Genomic DNA, 16,923 nt, shown 5'->3' with positions numbered 1-16,923 from the left:
AGGGGCCAAGCCACAGCACTCAGCAGGGTCCACCCTCTGGCTACTGGACTCCGTAGTAATAGCTGGCACTTCCTATGTTCCATACACTGTTTCTATTGCTTTGCGTGTATTAGTCCATCATGTAGGTTTTCAGACAATATTGCCAACGTCAGTCTCCTGTCTCCCATTTTGCAACTCTCCTCCAAACAGATAAAACACACCCACTCTCTCCCCAACACTAGCGATTCAAAGACTTACCCTTCTCCGGGGGGGGTGTCCTTTCCATGTCTAATTTAAGCAGATACATGCACCCCAATGTTCATAGCAGCACTATTTACAATAGCCAAGACATGGAAGCAACCCAAACGTCCATCAACAGTTAATGGATAAAGAAGATGTGGTATATATATATATATATATACAATGGAATATTAATCAGCCCTAAAAAGGATGAAATAATGCCATTTGTAGCAACATGGATGGACCTAGATATTGTCATACTAAGTGAAGTAAGTGAGACACAGAAAGTCAAATATCATATGATATCACTTATATGTGGAATGTTAAAAAAAATGGTACAAATGAACTCATATACAAAACAGAAATAGAGTCACAGATGTAGAAAACAAACTACGGTTACCAGGGGGGGTAAGCGGTGGGGGGAGGGAGAAACTGGGAGATTGGGATTGACAGATACACACTACTATATATATAATAGATAAGTATTAAGGACCTACTGTATAGCACAGGCAACTCTACTCCATTCTCTGTAATGACCTATATGGGAAAAGAATCTAAAATGAGTGGATATATGTATACGTATAACTGATTCACTTTGCTGTACACCTGAAACTAACACAACATTGTAAATCAACTATACTCCAATAAAAATTTTTTGAAAAAACCATCGTCGGACCTATCATTTGCAAATATTTTCTTCCATTCAGTAGGTGGCCTTTTGGTTTCGCTGATAGTTTTCTTTGCTGTGGAAAATCTTTTAAGTTTGAGTAGGTCCCATTTGTTTATTTTTGCTTTTATTTCAATTTCCTGAGGTGTCTCAGGGCACCTGTCCTGTTCAGGATGCCTTGTGTTATGGAGTGCCTGGTTGTTTTTGAACTGTGTACTGCTCATTGCCCTTAAGAAGTTTTTCTGTGGGGATTCTTTGGAGCCTAGGATGGCATTCTCCAGAAAAGAATTGATTGCTTTTGCTTGGCATCTAATGGTACTATTATGGGTTGAATTATGCCATAGAATGAATGTTTGTGTCCCCTCAAAATTCATGTGTTGAAATCCTAACCTGCAAAGTGGGGCCTTTGGGAGATGATTTAGGTCATGAGGGTGGAGCCCTCATGAATGGGATTAGTGCCCTTACAAAAGAGACCCCAAAGAGCTCAGTCGCCCCTTCTGCCATGTGAGGACACAGTGAGAAGACGGCTGTCTACAAAGCACAAGTGGGCCCTCACCAGACACCAAATCTGCCGGTACCTTCATCTTGGACTTCCAACCTGTCTGTTGGCAGCAGACGTTCATCCACATGGTTCTGAGAAATCAGTCCCCACCTCGCCCCCAGACCCACAATGCTCAGAACCAATGGAACCAGTGGAATTCTCAGAACGGTTCCATCCCTGGGTCTCCCTGCTTCCAGAGCCTCCAGGACCTACCACACTTGCCCTGAGCTCTGCTCCACCAAGGATGTGGTAGCGTCAGCTGCTGCCTGCCCACCCCCGACATGCACACCCCCCTCTGTGGGGGGTTCACCTCTGAATGACTCTAGAGAAAGCAGCCTCTAGGGAAAGGACAGAGTGGGGTCACCTGCAACATGAGACCAAGGCAGACAGTCCCCTGTTCTCTTCTGCCCTGTGGTTAGTGCACACGGCACCACCTGTCCAATGGTCATCTGTCAAACAGAGCTTTGGGAAAGGTGTAAATGTTTTGCTGTATCTTCATTTGCATTTTCAAAGGAGCTCAGAGGAAGCTGCACAGGGCTCTTGGACAACGTTTTTTTATAACGGCTTTATTGAGATAAACTCACACACCATACAATCCAGCCGTCTAAAGTGCACAGTCAAGCAGGTTTTAGTATATTCATAGATTTTTGCAACCATCACCACAACCAATTTCAGAATCTTCTTATCATCCCTGTACCCACTAGCAGTCACTTCCCAATTCCCCCAGCTCCTGCAGCCTAGCAGCCGCCAGGTGACCCTGCTTAAAATTTAAACTTACATTCACAACAATTATAATCTAAAGGAAAATCCAGTTTTTTGGCATGGCCTGAACTGGAATTGCTTTCACAGTTTTCCCTTCCACCTTTGGTTTTTTTGTTCTTGTTTTGTCTTGTTTGGTTTTTTTGGCTGCGTTGGGTCTTCGTTGCTGCGTGCGGGCTTTCTCTAGTTGCGGCGAGCAGGGGGTATTCTTCGTTGCGGTGCCCGGGCTTCTCATTGTGGTGGCTTCTCTTGTTGTGGAGCACGGGCTCTAGGCGCGAGGGCTTCAGCAGTTGTGGCATGTGGGCTCAGTAGTTGTGGCTCGTGGTCTCTAGAGCTCAGGCTCAGTAGTTGTGGCACACGGGCTCAGCTGCTCCGTGGCATGTGGAATCTTCCCAGACCAGGGATCGAACCCGTGTCCCCTGTGTTGGCAGGCGGATTCTTAACCACTGTGCCACCAGGGAAGTCCCTTGCCTTCTACCTTTGGTTGTGCACTACTCTAAGTGTGTTGCGTGCCTCATCTCATTAGTAACTCTGAAGTAACCAGATGGCATTCTGCCCTTTTTACAAATGGGGAAACTACAGCTCAGAGAGATTAAATAAGGGGCAGAGCTGTGACTTGTCCAGGTGACCCCAGGGTCTGTGTTCCTGCCTGTACATAGCCAACATGATCTACCCATTCGTGTACCAGAGAAATATCAATAAAAAATACAGATGGTTATAAGAGGCCCCCCAAGTTAAGTCACATGCTCCCTAAAAGAGGTTTTCTGTGTGATCATCTCTAGCACATTAATACACATTTCTGTCAAGTACCATTTATCGGGATGGGGTGATGTCTGCAAAAATATGGACAGAGGGATCTTGATGGGGCTTCAAGGCAAGCTCACGCCTTCTATATGCACACTGTTCCAGGGGATTCTGCCCTCTAGTGGAGGGAGATGGAAAACAAACCAGAAAAGATGGGGAATTCAAACAGGGCAATGGATTTAGGATGGAGACTATAGATGAAGGAGGTGATGTTTCAACTTCAAGCTGAACAACAAAAGAGAAACCAGCCATGCAAAGATTTGGAAAAGGGCATTCCCCGCAAGGGGGTGGGGAGGCCAGCTGGAACAAAGACCTAAAGACACAGTTGAGGAAGGGGAAGAGGGTGACGTTGAGAACTACAAGAACTCTTGGCAGGAACATTCCATTCAACCCCTGGCACTCAGGGATGGCAAACACTGTCTGGCTTCTTGCAGCCTAAGGTCACGACCCTGGGCCGGCCCAGCCCCCTTTTGAGTTCCTGTCTGAGAAAAGAGGGCTGGCAAAAGAATGTACTGTTTGCTCCAGCCAACACCTGACCTAGACCCCCACCATCCTCAGAGCCTTTCCTAAGAGGGCTCCCAACATGTGAATCCTTCCTCTGTCCCTTTGAGACAACCCAGGAGTCTTTCTTGGGGACCTGAGAGCCATTCCTCTGAAACGAAATCCTCAGGAAGGATAGGGCCTCGGTCTGCGTGTGTCTGCGTGGGATGGAATCCTAACTTCCAGAACTGACTCCCGGGGTGGACGCTGCTGACCTCACCGCACTGACACTGACCCACCCCGCGTGGGTTTTCACTTGAGCCCCTGCTCGCTGCCCCCACCTCACTCTCCCTTCAAATCGCCAGCAATTCTGTGCCCATCAGAAGGGTGCGCAGCACCTTCCCCTGCTGTTGGTAGTTACCAAACAAAACCTGTTTTTACCCCTTTACCTAATGGCCGGCTGAGCTGCTCTTTGCATGTCCTACGCTGCTGACACAGGACAGAGATGAGGACTGAGAGGGTGGGAAATGGGGTTAGTGTCTAACAGGGAGAGAGCTGCAGTTTGGGAGAATGAAAAAAGTTCCGGGGATGGATGGTGGGGATGGTTGCACAACGCTGTGCAGGCGCTTCATGCCACTGAACTGTGCACTTAAAAATGGTTAAGATGGTAAATCTCACGTGTATTTTCCTACAACTTATAAAAACACCCACATCACGAAGTGTTTGGAGAACACCTTTGAAAATAAAATTTTAAAATCAGCTTTTTAAGCTTTCGACAAAATTCAACACCCATTTATGATAAAAACCCTCCAGAAAGTCAGCATAGAGGGAACTTACCTCAACATAATAAAGGCCGTATATGACAAATCCACAGCCAACATTGTTCTCAAAGGTGAAAAACTGAAACCATTTCCTCTAAGATCAGGAACAAGACAAGGCTGCCCACTCTCACCACTATTACTCAACATAGTTTTGGAAGTTTTAGCCACAGCAATCAGAGAAGAAAAGGAATCCAAATAGAAAAAGAAGAAATAAAGCTGTCACTGTTTGCAGATGACATGATACTATACATAGAGAATCCTAAAAATGCTACCAGAAAACTACTAGAGCTAATCAATGAATGTGGTAAAGTAGCAGGATACAAAATTAATGCACAGAAATCTCTTACATTCCTATTCACTAATGATGAAAAATCTGAAAGTGAACTTAAGGAAACACTCCCATTTACCACTGCAACAAAAAGAATAAAATACCTAGGAATAAACCTACCTAGGTAGACAGAAGACCTGTATGCAGAAAAGTATAAGACACTGATGAAAGAAATCAAAGGTGATACAAATAGATGGAGAGATATACTATGTTCTTGGATTGGAAGAATCAACATTGTGAAAATGACTCTGCTACCCAAAGCAATCTACAGATTCCAAGCAATCCCTATCAAACTACCACTGGCATTTTTCACAGAACTAGAACAAAAAATTTCACAATTTGTATGGAAACACAAAAGACCCCAAATAGCCAAAACAGTCTTGAGAACAAAGAACAGAGTTGGAGGAATCAGGCTCCCTGACTTTAGAATATACTACAAAGTTACAGTAATCCAGACATTATGGTACTGGCACAAAAACAGAAATACAGATCAATGGAACAGGATAGAAACCCACACATGTATGGTCAACTTATCTTTGATAAAGGAGGCAAGAATATACATTGGAGAAAAGACAGCCTCTTCCATAAGTGGTGCTGGGAAAACTGGACAGCTACATGTAAAAGAATGAAATTAGAACACTCCCTAACACCATACACAAAAATAAACTCAAAATGGATTAAAGACCTAAATGTAAGGCCAGACACTATCAAACTCTTAGAGGAAAACATAGGCAGAACACTCTATGACATAAATCACAGCAAGGTCCTTTTTGACCCACCTCCTAGAGAAATGGAAATAAAAACAAAAGTAAACAAATGGGACCTAATGAAACTTAAAGGCTTTTGCGCAGCAAAGGAAACCATAAACAAGATGAGAAGACAACTCTCAGAATGGGAGAAAATATTTGCAAATGAAGCAACTGACAAAGGATTAATCTCCAAAATATACAAGCAGCTCATGCAGCTCAATATCAAAAAAGCAAACAACCGAATCCAAAAATGGGCAGAAGACCTAAAGAGACATTTCTCCAAGGAAGATATACAGATTGCCAACAAACACAGGAAAGGATGCTCAGCATCACTAATCATTAGAGAAATGCAAAGAAAAACTACAATGAGGTGTCACCTCACACCAGTCAGAATGGCCATCATCAAAAAATCTACAAACAATAAATGCTGGAGAGGGTGTGGAGAAAAGGGAACACTCTTGCACTGCTGGTGGGAATGTGAATTGGTACAGCCACTATGGAGAACAGTATGGACGTTCCTTAAAAAACTACAAATAGAACTAACATATGACCCAGCAATCCCACTACTGGGTATAATACCCTGAGAAAACCATAATTCAAACAGAGTCATGTACCACAATGTTCATTGCAGCTCTATGTACAATAGCCAGGAGATGGAGGCAACCTAAGTGTCCATCGACAGATGCATGGATAAAGACGTGGCACACATACACAATGGAATATTACTCAGCCATAAAAAGAAATGAAATTGAGTTATTTGTACTGAGGTGGATGGACCTCGAGTCTGTCATACAGAGTGAAGTAAGTCAGAAAGAGAAAAACAAATACCGTATGCTAACACATATATATGGAATGTAAAAAAAAAAAAGGTTCTGAAGAACCTAGGGGCAGGACAGGAATAAAGACGCAGACGTAGAGAATGGACTTGAGGACAGGGGGAGGGGGAAGGGTAAGCTGGGACCAAGTGAGAGAGAGGCATGGACATATACACACTACCAAATGTAAAATAGATAGCTAGTGGGAAGCAGCCGCATAGCCCAGGGAGCCCAGCTCAGTGCTTTGTGACCACCTAGGGGGCGGGATGCGGGGGTGGGATAGGGAGGGTGGGAGGGAGATGCAAGAGGGAGGAGATATGGGAATATATGTGTACGTATACCTGATTCACTTTGTTATACAGCAGAAACTAACACAACAAATGTAAAGCAATTATACTCCAATAAAGATGTTTAAAAAAATTAGCTTTTTAAAAATGAATTACCAGTTTGGAATTATGTGCTCTTAGGTTTCCAGAATGAGTTGCATCATGTTTGAAGTTGCTTTGGGAGCACAAGTGGACAGTCGTGCAGACACCTCGATGTCTCACTTGGGCAGGCCAGGGATCAACAAAGAGTTAGCAGTCAGAGAGAGAGAGAGAGAGAGAGAGAGAGTGTGTGTGTGTGTGTGTGTGTGTGTGTGTGTGTGTGTGTGTGTGTGAGTGTGTGTGTGTGTGAGTGTGTGTGTGTGTGTGTGTGTGAGTGTGTGTGTGTGTGTGTGTGTGCTGGGGACATGCTCAGAGAAGCCCAGCTGTTAGGAAGCCAGTGCTTGCCAACAACTGGGTAACAGAAGCACTTATGTAACAAACCCCCGGGTCTGTCAGAAGTTCCTCAGCTGTGTTACCACACTCGAGAATAAGGCTTAGATGCATTGTTCACTTCTTCCTGATTTCCTAAAGCAGCAGCTCCTCATGCCTGAGTGAAACATGGGGTTGGCCACCCCTGTGGTTAGCAGAGCAGCTAATCCAACCAAGAACACTGGAACCTCTGCCGTGGAGCACCGTGTTTACAACATTTGTGTCAGCCCAACAGTCCCGCTATGTTCTTATGAAATCAGTTTTGCTTCCCACCCTACGTTCAGTTGGTTGCACTTAACTGCTCTCAGATGTCAGGGTCAGCGGGAAAGGTACAAGCACGGGTCAACGTGCAGCTGTCTGTCCGAGCACGTTTTCGCATTCCATTTCTGAATATCTACACACTGGTTTACCTTGATGGGGCTAGAGAGGTCTTCTGCAAATAAATGAGGAAACACAGTGAAGGCTCATGACCATGCCCACCTGGCTGACCTCACAGACGCGGCAGTAACGTGCTCCCCATTTTACACACCTGGATTTGGGGACATTCCCCCACCCACCCACCCATGGTGCAGCGCGCAGCGTGACTGTAGGTTGAGACGTCTGCTTTGGAGGCTTGTGGTTTGCACCTCAGCCACAGTTCAGCTCTGCCTTGGCCAAGGTTGTTCAAGACCCGCCCTTGCCGTGGCTTCACCGCCACTAAGGCATGAGACACTCCAGAAAGTAAGGGAGGAGGTCGCAGAAACCATGAGGCAGCCACACCCCACACTGCCCACCCGGAAAGTGCTGCTACTGCAGTGCTATTTCGTTTCCTCTTCTCCATCCGCCATGTACGAACAGTGTGCGAAGGACAACCTGCTCAAATGGAAGCCGATACTCGGATGGTCCCATTTCATGGCTGAGGAGCCTGAGGCTCAGAAAGGTAGAATCACCAGGCCGCCATCAAGCAGCAGACGGGCCAGGGAGACGCCGTCTGGGCCCATCTCCTCCCCAAGGAGCCGCTGCTGCTCTTGCTCCTAGCGAAGCGCGCACAGGGACGTGTCTGCTCTGTCTGTTCAGACGGGCAATGTCCTGCCGCGGCCAAGGGAACCTGCTCAGCCCTGTCCCCTTTCTAACATGTCAGTGGTTGGCTGGCAACCAAAGGCATCCAACTCGCAATGCAGGCAGAGCTGTGTTTTCTAACAGAAAATAGCAGACTCGTTGCTGTCTCGGGCCTCCTATAGAACAGGGCTGAGTGACCCACGTGCTATGGGTTGGAATGTGTGCCCCCAAAGAAGACACACGGGAGTCCTCGCCCGCAGGACGTGAGAATGCCACTGCATTTGGAGACAGGGCCTCTACAGAGGTGAGCGAGTTAAAGTGAGCTCACGGGGGTGGGTCCTCATCCGATGGGACTGGTGTCCCTATAAAAAGGGGACATTTGGAGACGCAGACACGCACAGAGGAGTGACGGCGTGAAGACACAGGAGCAGACGGCAACTACAAGCCCAGGAGAGAGGCCTGGAACAGACCCCCCCTCGCGGTCCCCAGAAGGAACTGCCCCTGCCCACAGCCCTGGATCTTGGCCTCCCGGCCTGCACAACTGGGAGACGACACGTCTCTGTCGTTTGCCCCATGCACTGTGCGCACGCAGCATGGAAGCGTCGAGTCGGCCCTCGCACCATCTGCTGTCAGCCACCTGGTGTCAAAGCCCCCTGCTGCACCCACCCCAGGGCAGTAACATACATCCTCTATGTATCAAACTCATACCTGCAAATGATAGGCACCTAGGAAATACATACATGAGGAAAGCTTAATCACTGGTAATCCTACCACCACATCCATCCAAGTGGTAGCAGGGTGTGCACGGCATCTTTTGCTCTTTTATTGGGGGTCGCACTTTATACATAACTGTGTCTATTGGCTTTTTCACACCAAGGTGCTACAGAGTGTATTCCAGGTGATGAGGTGTCTGCAGTGCTGGCTGCACAGGCCCAAGTCGTCACCCCGCCTGACCGGCCCCCACGGAAGGGGGTCCCTGCGCCTTGTCGGCAGAGCACTGGAAGTCTTCATTTGTCGCTATTTTGACGTCACTTTGTGTGTAGTCTGAGTCTGTGTTGTTTTAGTCTTTCGTGAGGGAGAAAACCTTTCATATGCTGCTTATTTTATGGTCATCTGGATTCCTCTTAAGCAGGTAACGGAGTGGTGCGTGTGGGAATGACAACAGGGATGTGCTTCTGTCTGTCTGTCTCTACCTCCCAAACCCAGGGTCACGAGTATCAAGGGGCCACAGCTAATCCTACAGGCAGGCTGCTTCCCTCACGGGAGGAATCCAGCCACTTGTTCGCAAAGCCAGAGAGTGGAAGCCCTGGTTTAAAACCCTCGGTCTCTCAGGTCCAGTCGGCCCTACAGGAGGAATCAGGCTCCCTAACTCCAGACTATACTCCAAAGTTACAGTAATCAAGACAGCCTCCAGGAAGAGAGGGTTCCAAAGAGCAGTGGTTCTCGGCCAGCGCCTGGTCCCATCCCAGCCCCGACTCAGCCGGTCCGGGGCGTGGGCAGCACGAGTGTCAAGCTCTCGCCGCTGCCGCCGTGCGGCCTGCGTGGGGGTCACCGCCGAGGTGCTGGCGCACTCCTGGGGGGGGGGAGAACGTCCGCCTCGCACCACTCCAGGGTCTCCCCTTCTTTCAACCCCCTTTCAGAAAAGGGAGCTGATCAGAGAAGGGCTCCTGTGCGCCTGCCACCCTGTTAGAAGCACGAAGCCAATCCCTACACAGCCAGGAGCCAGCACAGGTTGCAGGTGGTCCAACGGCACTGACCCCTTTTCCCGGCCACGTCCACTGGCCGCAGCAGCGGTGTCCAGCTGGAGACAAGACGTCCTAAGGATCGACAGTCCCCAAGCCTGCAAGGGCCCACCCACCGCCAACTCCAGCTTTCCTCACCACCATCACCCTGGGGAACAAGCCCTCCGACAGAGCTGCAGCTCCTGGAGACGCCTGCCTTTGACTGCGTTTGTCCTAATCTGTGGGCTCCAGAAGACGCCCCTGTGCTGGGCTGAATGGTGGCCAAGAGAGATATACGTGTCCTGACCCCCAGAACTTGCGGCTGTGATCTTATTTGGAAAAAGCGTTTTGGGGGATGTGATGAAAGTTAAGGGTCTACAGATGAGGCCATCCTGGATGACACAGGTGGGCCCCAAATCCAACGACAAGTATCCTTAGAAGAGAAGAAAGAGGACACAGACAGAAGTGGAGAAGCCCACGTCAAGACGGAGGCAGATGCCGGAGAGACGCGTCTGCCAGCCAAGGAGCACCGAGGACAGCCACCAGGAGCTAGGAGACAGGCCCAGAACTGAGGCTCCCTCAGAGGCGCCAGGAGCCAAGCCCGCCCGCACCTGAACCTCAGACTCTGGCCTCCAGAACTGGCAAAGAATGAATTCCTGTTGTTTTAAGCCACCAAGCTTGCAGCCATTTGTTACAGCAGCAACAGGAAGCTAACACATTCCCCCCAAAACACAAAGTGCTCGTCGAAAACTTGCAGGATGTGGACTGAAACGCAGCACCCAGGAGCGGAGAACCTCTCTGTGCCTTTAACGTGCTCCCGAAGGACCATCTGCAACTCCATACTTGGGCTTCAGGAAGTGGGCCAGCCCCTCCCACCCCTGCAGATGCCAAGAAAGCCCCCAGCCAAGGCCTGTTTTTGGAACAGGATGCTGGCTGGGCCGTCTTCCAGCAGGAGACTTATACCCCGATCCTAGCCCACCCTGTCACTGCCGCATAGCAGGGCGGCCTGGACAAAACCCATTCCCAACCAGGGCAGCCCACGGGGTGCAGGAAGAGGCTGGGCGCTGAGGAGCAAACCACAGTTGCAGGGGTAATGCCCACAGCTTTGACATCCTCGGAAATAGCCAGAATTTTGCAAACCAACCAGGAAGAGTCCTCTGGTGCTGGTAATCTGGCAAAGATTGCTGAGTGGCTTCTGCTGGCCAGGCCGGTGTGGGGGCGGCATCACAAACTTCTGGGCTGTGATGACATACGGCCGCCACTGCTCACGCTGGGTGGCAACGCACTTGGGGAGGACAAGAGCGCACTGCAGTGTCAGGGCAAGGACAGGGCAAGCGTACGTGTGGGACATGCCCCTCGCCAGACCAAGAGGTGGTCGCAACAACTCCAAACCCAAAGCCGTGAAGGAACAGAGGATAAACGTGACTACAAAGATGACAAGCTCCAGGGCTTCCCTGGCGGCGCAGCGGTTGAGAGTCCACCTGCCGATGCAGGGGACACGGGTTCGTGCCCCGGTCCGGGAGGATCCCGCATGCCGCGGAGCGGCTGGGCCCGTGAGCCATGGCCACTGAGCCTGCGCGTCCGGAGCCTGTGCTCCGCAACGGGAGAGGCCACAGCAGTGAGAGGCCCGCGTACCGCAAAAAAAAAGAAAAAAAAAAAAAAGTGACAATCTCCAGTCCAAACACACCGGTACCAAGTCAGGAGGAAAAGATAACCGAAATTTCTATCACACACAAGAGCTGATCCCACTAATGACCAAAGAGCTGCTGTAAGTCAAGGAACAAAAGACTAACAGCCCAATAGAGAAATGGGCAAAAAACACAAACAAGCTGTCTACACCAGAAGAACTGAACAGGACCCTTCAAGCTCTCAAGAGATGCTCAAGCTCCCTCTTAACAGAGAACGGCTCGCCTGGTGGACGGCACAAGCCCACGGGCTGGACACCCATCATCTGCGGCAGGGCGATGGGGAGTGAGGGAGGAGTGGGAAAGCACGCCCAGGGTAGGGGAGCGCCGGCACTGTCTACCCCCCTGCTCAATGGTGCCGCTTCTGCGGCATCCAACCAAAAGGTACATATGACGGACACACAAGGATTTTCAGCGTGGTGTTGTTTATGACAGTAAAAAGACCAGTAACAACGCAAACGTCCGCTAGCAGCAGACAAGTTCGATCCACAGTGGTGCAGCCGCCAATGGAACAGCACACGGCCCATGAGAGCAGCACCGCACTGTGCCAGGCGGCCGGGACGAAGGGTCCTGCCCGTCTCAGCCTGGGAATCAGTTGTCTGGGAGCCCTGGCCTGGGCTCTTGGCTTCCCCAGCACAGGTGAAAGAAGAGCGAACCCCGGACTCAAGCAGACAGAACGAACAGAAAAAGCAGAGCATCGCACCTATCTGGGGCTCTGTGTGCCCTAAAAGAGGTGAACCAGCGGACGGGGACCTAAGGCCCTGCGGCTAGGTCTCGGGGCTCAGAGAAGGGGCCCACCCTCTGTCACCCAGCCCCTAATTCAGGACCAGGCAGACAGGAGAGGAAAGCAACAGATTGCACTGTCCTGGGCTGGGTGTCGGTAGGCAGCCCTACTCGATGCACTCCATGACGTGTATCTGCAGGGTGTCCATGTCAGGAGCCTGATACTGGCACTTGGGGCAGCAGAAGTTGGGCGGCTCTTCAGGGGGGCTTCTCCTCTGGCTGGGCAGGGCCACGTGAAAGGAGTGATGAGCTGGGGAAAGAGAATAGGCACTGGTGGGGGCGGGCTTCTTGTGTGTCCCCTTGCACAAACTGCAGGGAAGGGCCAAGGCAGAAAGTGCCAAGATACCTTGGTTCCAGTGACCTGGGTCCCCACCGCTAGCGCCTCCCCTTTAGCCCCGCCCCCAGGGGCGGTACCGCTGGGAAGGAGGGGCCAGGGGCTCTCTCGCTGGGCTCCAGGATCCTCAGCACCTCCTCCCAGCACCCTGCCCTCCCCAGCCCTCCCCCTGCAGCTCCCTCACCTGGGGCAGGGGCTAAGGGGGCCTGGGAGACCTCTACATGCCGCTTCCTCATGTCTTCGATCCTTTGAGAAAAGAAACCGTCCGATCAGTACGTATGAGTCAATCTCCAGCACGTACAAAGCTGATGGAAGGACGAGGCGCGAGGCGGGGAGAGGGAGGCCAGCTCCCCCTAACCTGACAGGCCCGGTACCCGCTGCCACTCCCCGTGGGTCCCGCGCTCCGAGGCCCACCTGGCCGACTCCTGACAGCTGGTCTTCAGCCTGTTGTGCTCCCTCTGCAGCTGCTCCAGCTGCGCCTGCAGGAACTCCTTCTTCTCAGCCAGCTTCTCCCGGGCCTGCCTCTCAGCCTGGAAATCCGCCTTGTAGATATCCGCCTGGCAAAGCCAAGACAGGGGCAGTGCCCACTCTCCATCAGCCACGCACTGGACACTCCACGGCAGCCACGGGGGCCGGGGGAAGGCAGAGCCCGCTCCTGTTCTCCCAGAGCCCACAGCACGAAGACAGTCACCCCAGAGGCATCGAGGCTTCCAGGAACACTGCGAGGGACTCAAAGAGCTTCCGAGAGGCCAGTGCAAAGCGCTGCCAGAGGCATGCCGGTCCCAGCGCCAGTGGCCCGGTCTGCTCACCCGCGCGCAGGCCGCAGAGGAGAGCCCTCACCTGGGCTTTCAGCACCGGAACCGTCTCCATCACAGTTTTGTGTTGCTCAGCCTCTTCCTTCAGTTTGTCGATCAGCTCCTGTTTAGCCACCAGGGCCTCCTCGGCCTGCTTGAGCTGCTGCTTGAGATCTTCCAGCTGCAATCCCTAGATGTGGGCGACGGGGAGCTGACAGGGCCTGGTCTGGCTCAGCCTTGGGGCAGGGCTGCCCCCAGGCCAGCTGCCGCTCCAGGAAGGCAGAACCGAGAGGAACGAGAGATTGGGCCCAGCCAGCCCGTGCTATGCAGGGCCCAGGAAAGGCGGAGGCTGGAGGGGACCTCGAGGTCATCTGGCACAACCGCCCCCAGGCCGACATTCCCTTCCCAGCTGGACAGTCCTCTGACCCCTCAAAGGACGGGGGCCACACTCCCTCCTGAGGCCACGTGCTGCACACTGAGCCAGTCTCATGCACTAATGCTCCACCATGTGCCCGCTAAGCCGAGGCCCGTCGGTCCTTCCGCTCTGCCACCTGGTCGAGGGTCTGCTGGTCCCTCACGGATGCCCCCCCCCCCACAGCCCCACACACAGACGCACACACACACCACCAAGCCTTCCCTCTGGAGATCAAAGGGACACGCTTTCCTAACTAACTCTTCCTCATGGGACCCACTTTTCAGGCTTTACCCTTATAAGTCTCTTCCGGGTATGTTCGGGTTTGACTACATCCTTCTTAGAATGTGATCACTAGAAGCCGCACTCAGTATAAGTCTGACGAGGACAAACTAGAAAAGGGGTATCAGCCACCTTCAACACTGGTATGGAAACATTCCCAGGGAAATCTGGGGACGCCTGGCGGGAGGGACCAGCTGCAGAGACAAGCGTGGTCCTGCCCACAGGCGGAGCATCTGGAGGCGCCGCCTAGTCCAACATGGGCTGCAAACAACACAGCCCCAGCGTCCCCGCCTCCCCACTGCCTGTCCTGAGCCATCACCCCAGAGCCCTGACGAAGCTCTAGGTCGAATGGAGGATCCCTCTCCAGAGCCAGCTGTGTGAGTCTGTTAAGGTAGGGCCTTGAGTTCCAGTACCCCTGAGCTGAGGGAGTCAGCCCCAGGCCGGCAGCCCAGGAGATGCCGCCACCATGTCCACTCGGCTCCACTCACTGCTCACCATGCTGCTCTTGATGTGGCTGTCATACTCTTGGAAGAGCTGGTGATAGGCCACCTGCAGCTGGGCCAGCTTCCTCCTACGGAAAAGGAGCTGAGGCTGGAGAACCACCTTGTGCTGACCCAGCCACAGCTCTTACTGCTTCCAACTCCACCCTCTTCCTTGTCGTCACGGCCACAGACCAGAATGTGGCTTTCAGGGTGCCTGTGTGCCTGGAAGGCCGTCAGCTCTGAGGCAAGCTTTGCTACCTATTTCATATCATTTTCCATCAATCTGGCATTTCAAAATGTACACAAAGAAATGTTTATAATAAAACAGAGCTGTCCTGTACTGGTCAAAAAAGTCAAGTTCAAGAAAAACAGAGAAAAGCAGGAGGACTGTTCTAGATTAAAGAAGACTCAAAAGACACGCCAACAAGGAGAAGGTAGGATCCCAGACGGGACGCTGTTGACATGTGGACCGGAGAGCGAACAATGTCACCCTCTGAAAGCCGGATCGTTGGGGTGTGACAACGGTAAGGGACAGCATTGGGCCCTCCCCACCGGCCGGCCCCTGGAAGGGCTCCCAGGAGGCAGCGGCCCACTCACTTCTCCTCCGAGGCAGCCTGGCGCTCCATGCGCAGGGCGGCGTCCATGCTCTGGTTCTGCAGGCGCAGCTGGTCCACCTGCACGCTGTGCTGCTGCTGCAGCGCCTCGCGCTCGTTCTCCAGCTGCCGGGCCTGCTCGCTGGCGGCCCGGACCCTGGTGAGGGCATGGGCGGTCACAGAGGGCCTGTAGCAGGACCCTCCTGTGCTCCCAGCATCCCCGCCATGCTGTGCAGAGGCAGGGACAAGTCACGGCACAGTGGGACCAAGGAGGGGGGGACAAGTCACAGAGAGGTGGGACCAAGGGGGTCCTCCAGGCATCACAGTGGACGCACTATCACTGGAAACAGGGACAACTGCAGGGCAGCCGAATGGGGGCAGGGTCGGGCTGATGGCAGCCCCCAGAGAAGCCCTTTGGAAGGCGAAGGAGGTGGTCCCAGGGGAGAGGAGCCCCAGGGAACTGCCCATTGGGTTGCGACACGTGGGCGCTGGGGGCCCTGGCCAGAGCCATCTCAGTGGATGGGCTGGGAGGGACTGGGAGGAAAGCAGGTGGAGACAGCCAGCAAAGAGAGCCTTTCTGGAAGCCGGAGAGGGAGAAGGTGAGAAATGGGGCAGGGCGGGGGGAGGTGAAGGGGAGGCAGGGTCAGTGCTCAGAGGCTCTCTGCCGACCAGTCACAGCTCCAGAAGTGGCGAGGGGGCGCAGGCCCGTCTGGGCCCTGGGGTCCGCACCTGCACGAAGAGCCTCGCGCCTGCCCACCCAGGAGACAGCAGCAGCCTCAGCAGAGAATTCCCGGTGCCCTGTCCCATGGCGCAGTGACAGCTCAGCTCTCCTCAGCCACCTCCGGCCCAGCCCGCCATCTCCCCGCTCCACATCCCTACGTCCACACAGCTCCCTGCGCGACGACAGTGGCTGCTTCTTGGTGGGGGAGGCTACTGGGGATGGTCTCTGGTCTCACCGTGTGCACGCGCCCATCCAAATCTACTGAACACAGGTCCCCATCTGGGAGCCGACAAAAGTTAGCGGCTGCCACTGTCATCAGCAGATGGAAGTGCTGCCTGCCAGGGGCCCGATGTGACAGGCCAGGGCTCAAAGGGCAGCCATGTGCATTAAGTCTGAGGCCACTTAAATGGCCACGCCGAATGATGTGAGATGCGCCAGGCTTCCTGCCCCGAGCCGTCCAGCTCAGCACGCGCATGCTCAGCCACGGAGACGGGGGCGGGGGACAGGGAAGGAGGGTGCCCAAGAGCCTACAATTGCTGGAGGAACGCCCTTGCAGGGTCATTAAGTGACCAAAGTTGGCTTCTTTCATGTGCATAGAAAAAAGATAGGCGGGGAAGACCCAAAAGCGCCCTAAAAATTACACGTGCCTTTTTGAAACCCGGAGGGACAGAAGCGTGTACGGGAAACAGCAGAATGCGAAGAGCCAGGGGCCAGCAGGCTCAGCCTTCCGCGGCCTCCCTTTCGCCGTCTTCTTTCTAGAGGGCAGCGCGCTCACACGCTGTCACCCCTGCCTGCTCCTCCAGCCTCCTTCACAAAGGCGCCCCCGACACCGCCCAGGGCACCCCGATCACCTCCCGCGCTGGGAGAGCTGGGGCCACCTCTGTCGCCTGGACCCATCTTTCTGGACGGCAGCAGCCGGGCGGCGTGAGAACCACCGAAACATCCGTGCCCTTTGACCCAATGACCCCGCTTACAGGAACCTCCCTCTGCAGGAGAGAGCGACTGGTGGACCTGAGGCTGCCAGCTTTGTAAGGGCCGGCTTGCAAGGCTGGCCCCAGGGTGGTGCCCGGGCAGTGGGCTGGTGTGAGTGCCCTGCATCAA

General features: G+C 53.0%; 1 protein-coding gene across 3 annotated transcripts in view; it reads right to left on the bottom strand.

Moving 5' to 3' along the window:
• Positions 1–11,845: 11,845 nt before the first annotated feature.
• IKBKG (inhibitor of nuclear factor kappa B kinase regulatory subunit gamma) overlaps positions 11,846–16,923 on the bottom strand; it is a 22,559-nt gene continuing 17,481 nt past the window's right edge. For all 3 annotated transcript variants that reach the window (XM_082680646.1, XM_082680645.1, XM_082680644.1), the window contains exons 5-10: positions 15,106–15,258; positions 14,522–14,597; positions 13,379–13,522; positions 12,953–13,095; positions 12,723–12,784; positions 11,846–12,454 (exon numbers count right to left, since the gene is read on the bottom strand). In XM_082680646.1, the coding sequence (XP_082536772.1) occupies positions 12,312–12,454; positions 12,723–12,784; positions 12,953–13,095; positions 13,379–13,522; positions 14,522–14,597; positions 15,106–15,258 (721 nt within the window). In that variant the 3' untranslated portion in view covers positions 11,846–12,311. The remainder of the gene's footprint in view (positions 12,455–12,722; positions 12,785–12,952; positions 13,096–13,378; positions 13,523–14,521; positions 14,598–15,105; positions 15,259–16,923) is intronic.

The sequence above is a fragment of the Grampus griseus genome (assembly GCF_964374135.1).
Source record: "Grampus griseus genome assembly, chromosome: X".
NCBI lineage: Eukaryota > Metazoa > Chordata > Mammalia > Artiodactyla > Delphinidae > Grampus > Grampus griseus.
The sequence above is the reverse complement of the archived record's forward strand: the minus strand, read 5'-3'. Positions and strand labels throughout refer to the sequence as shown.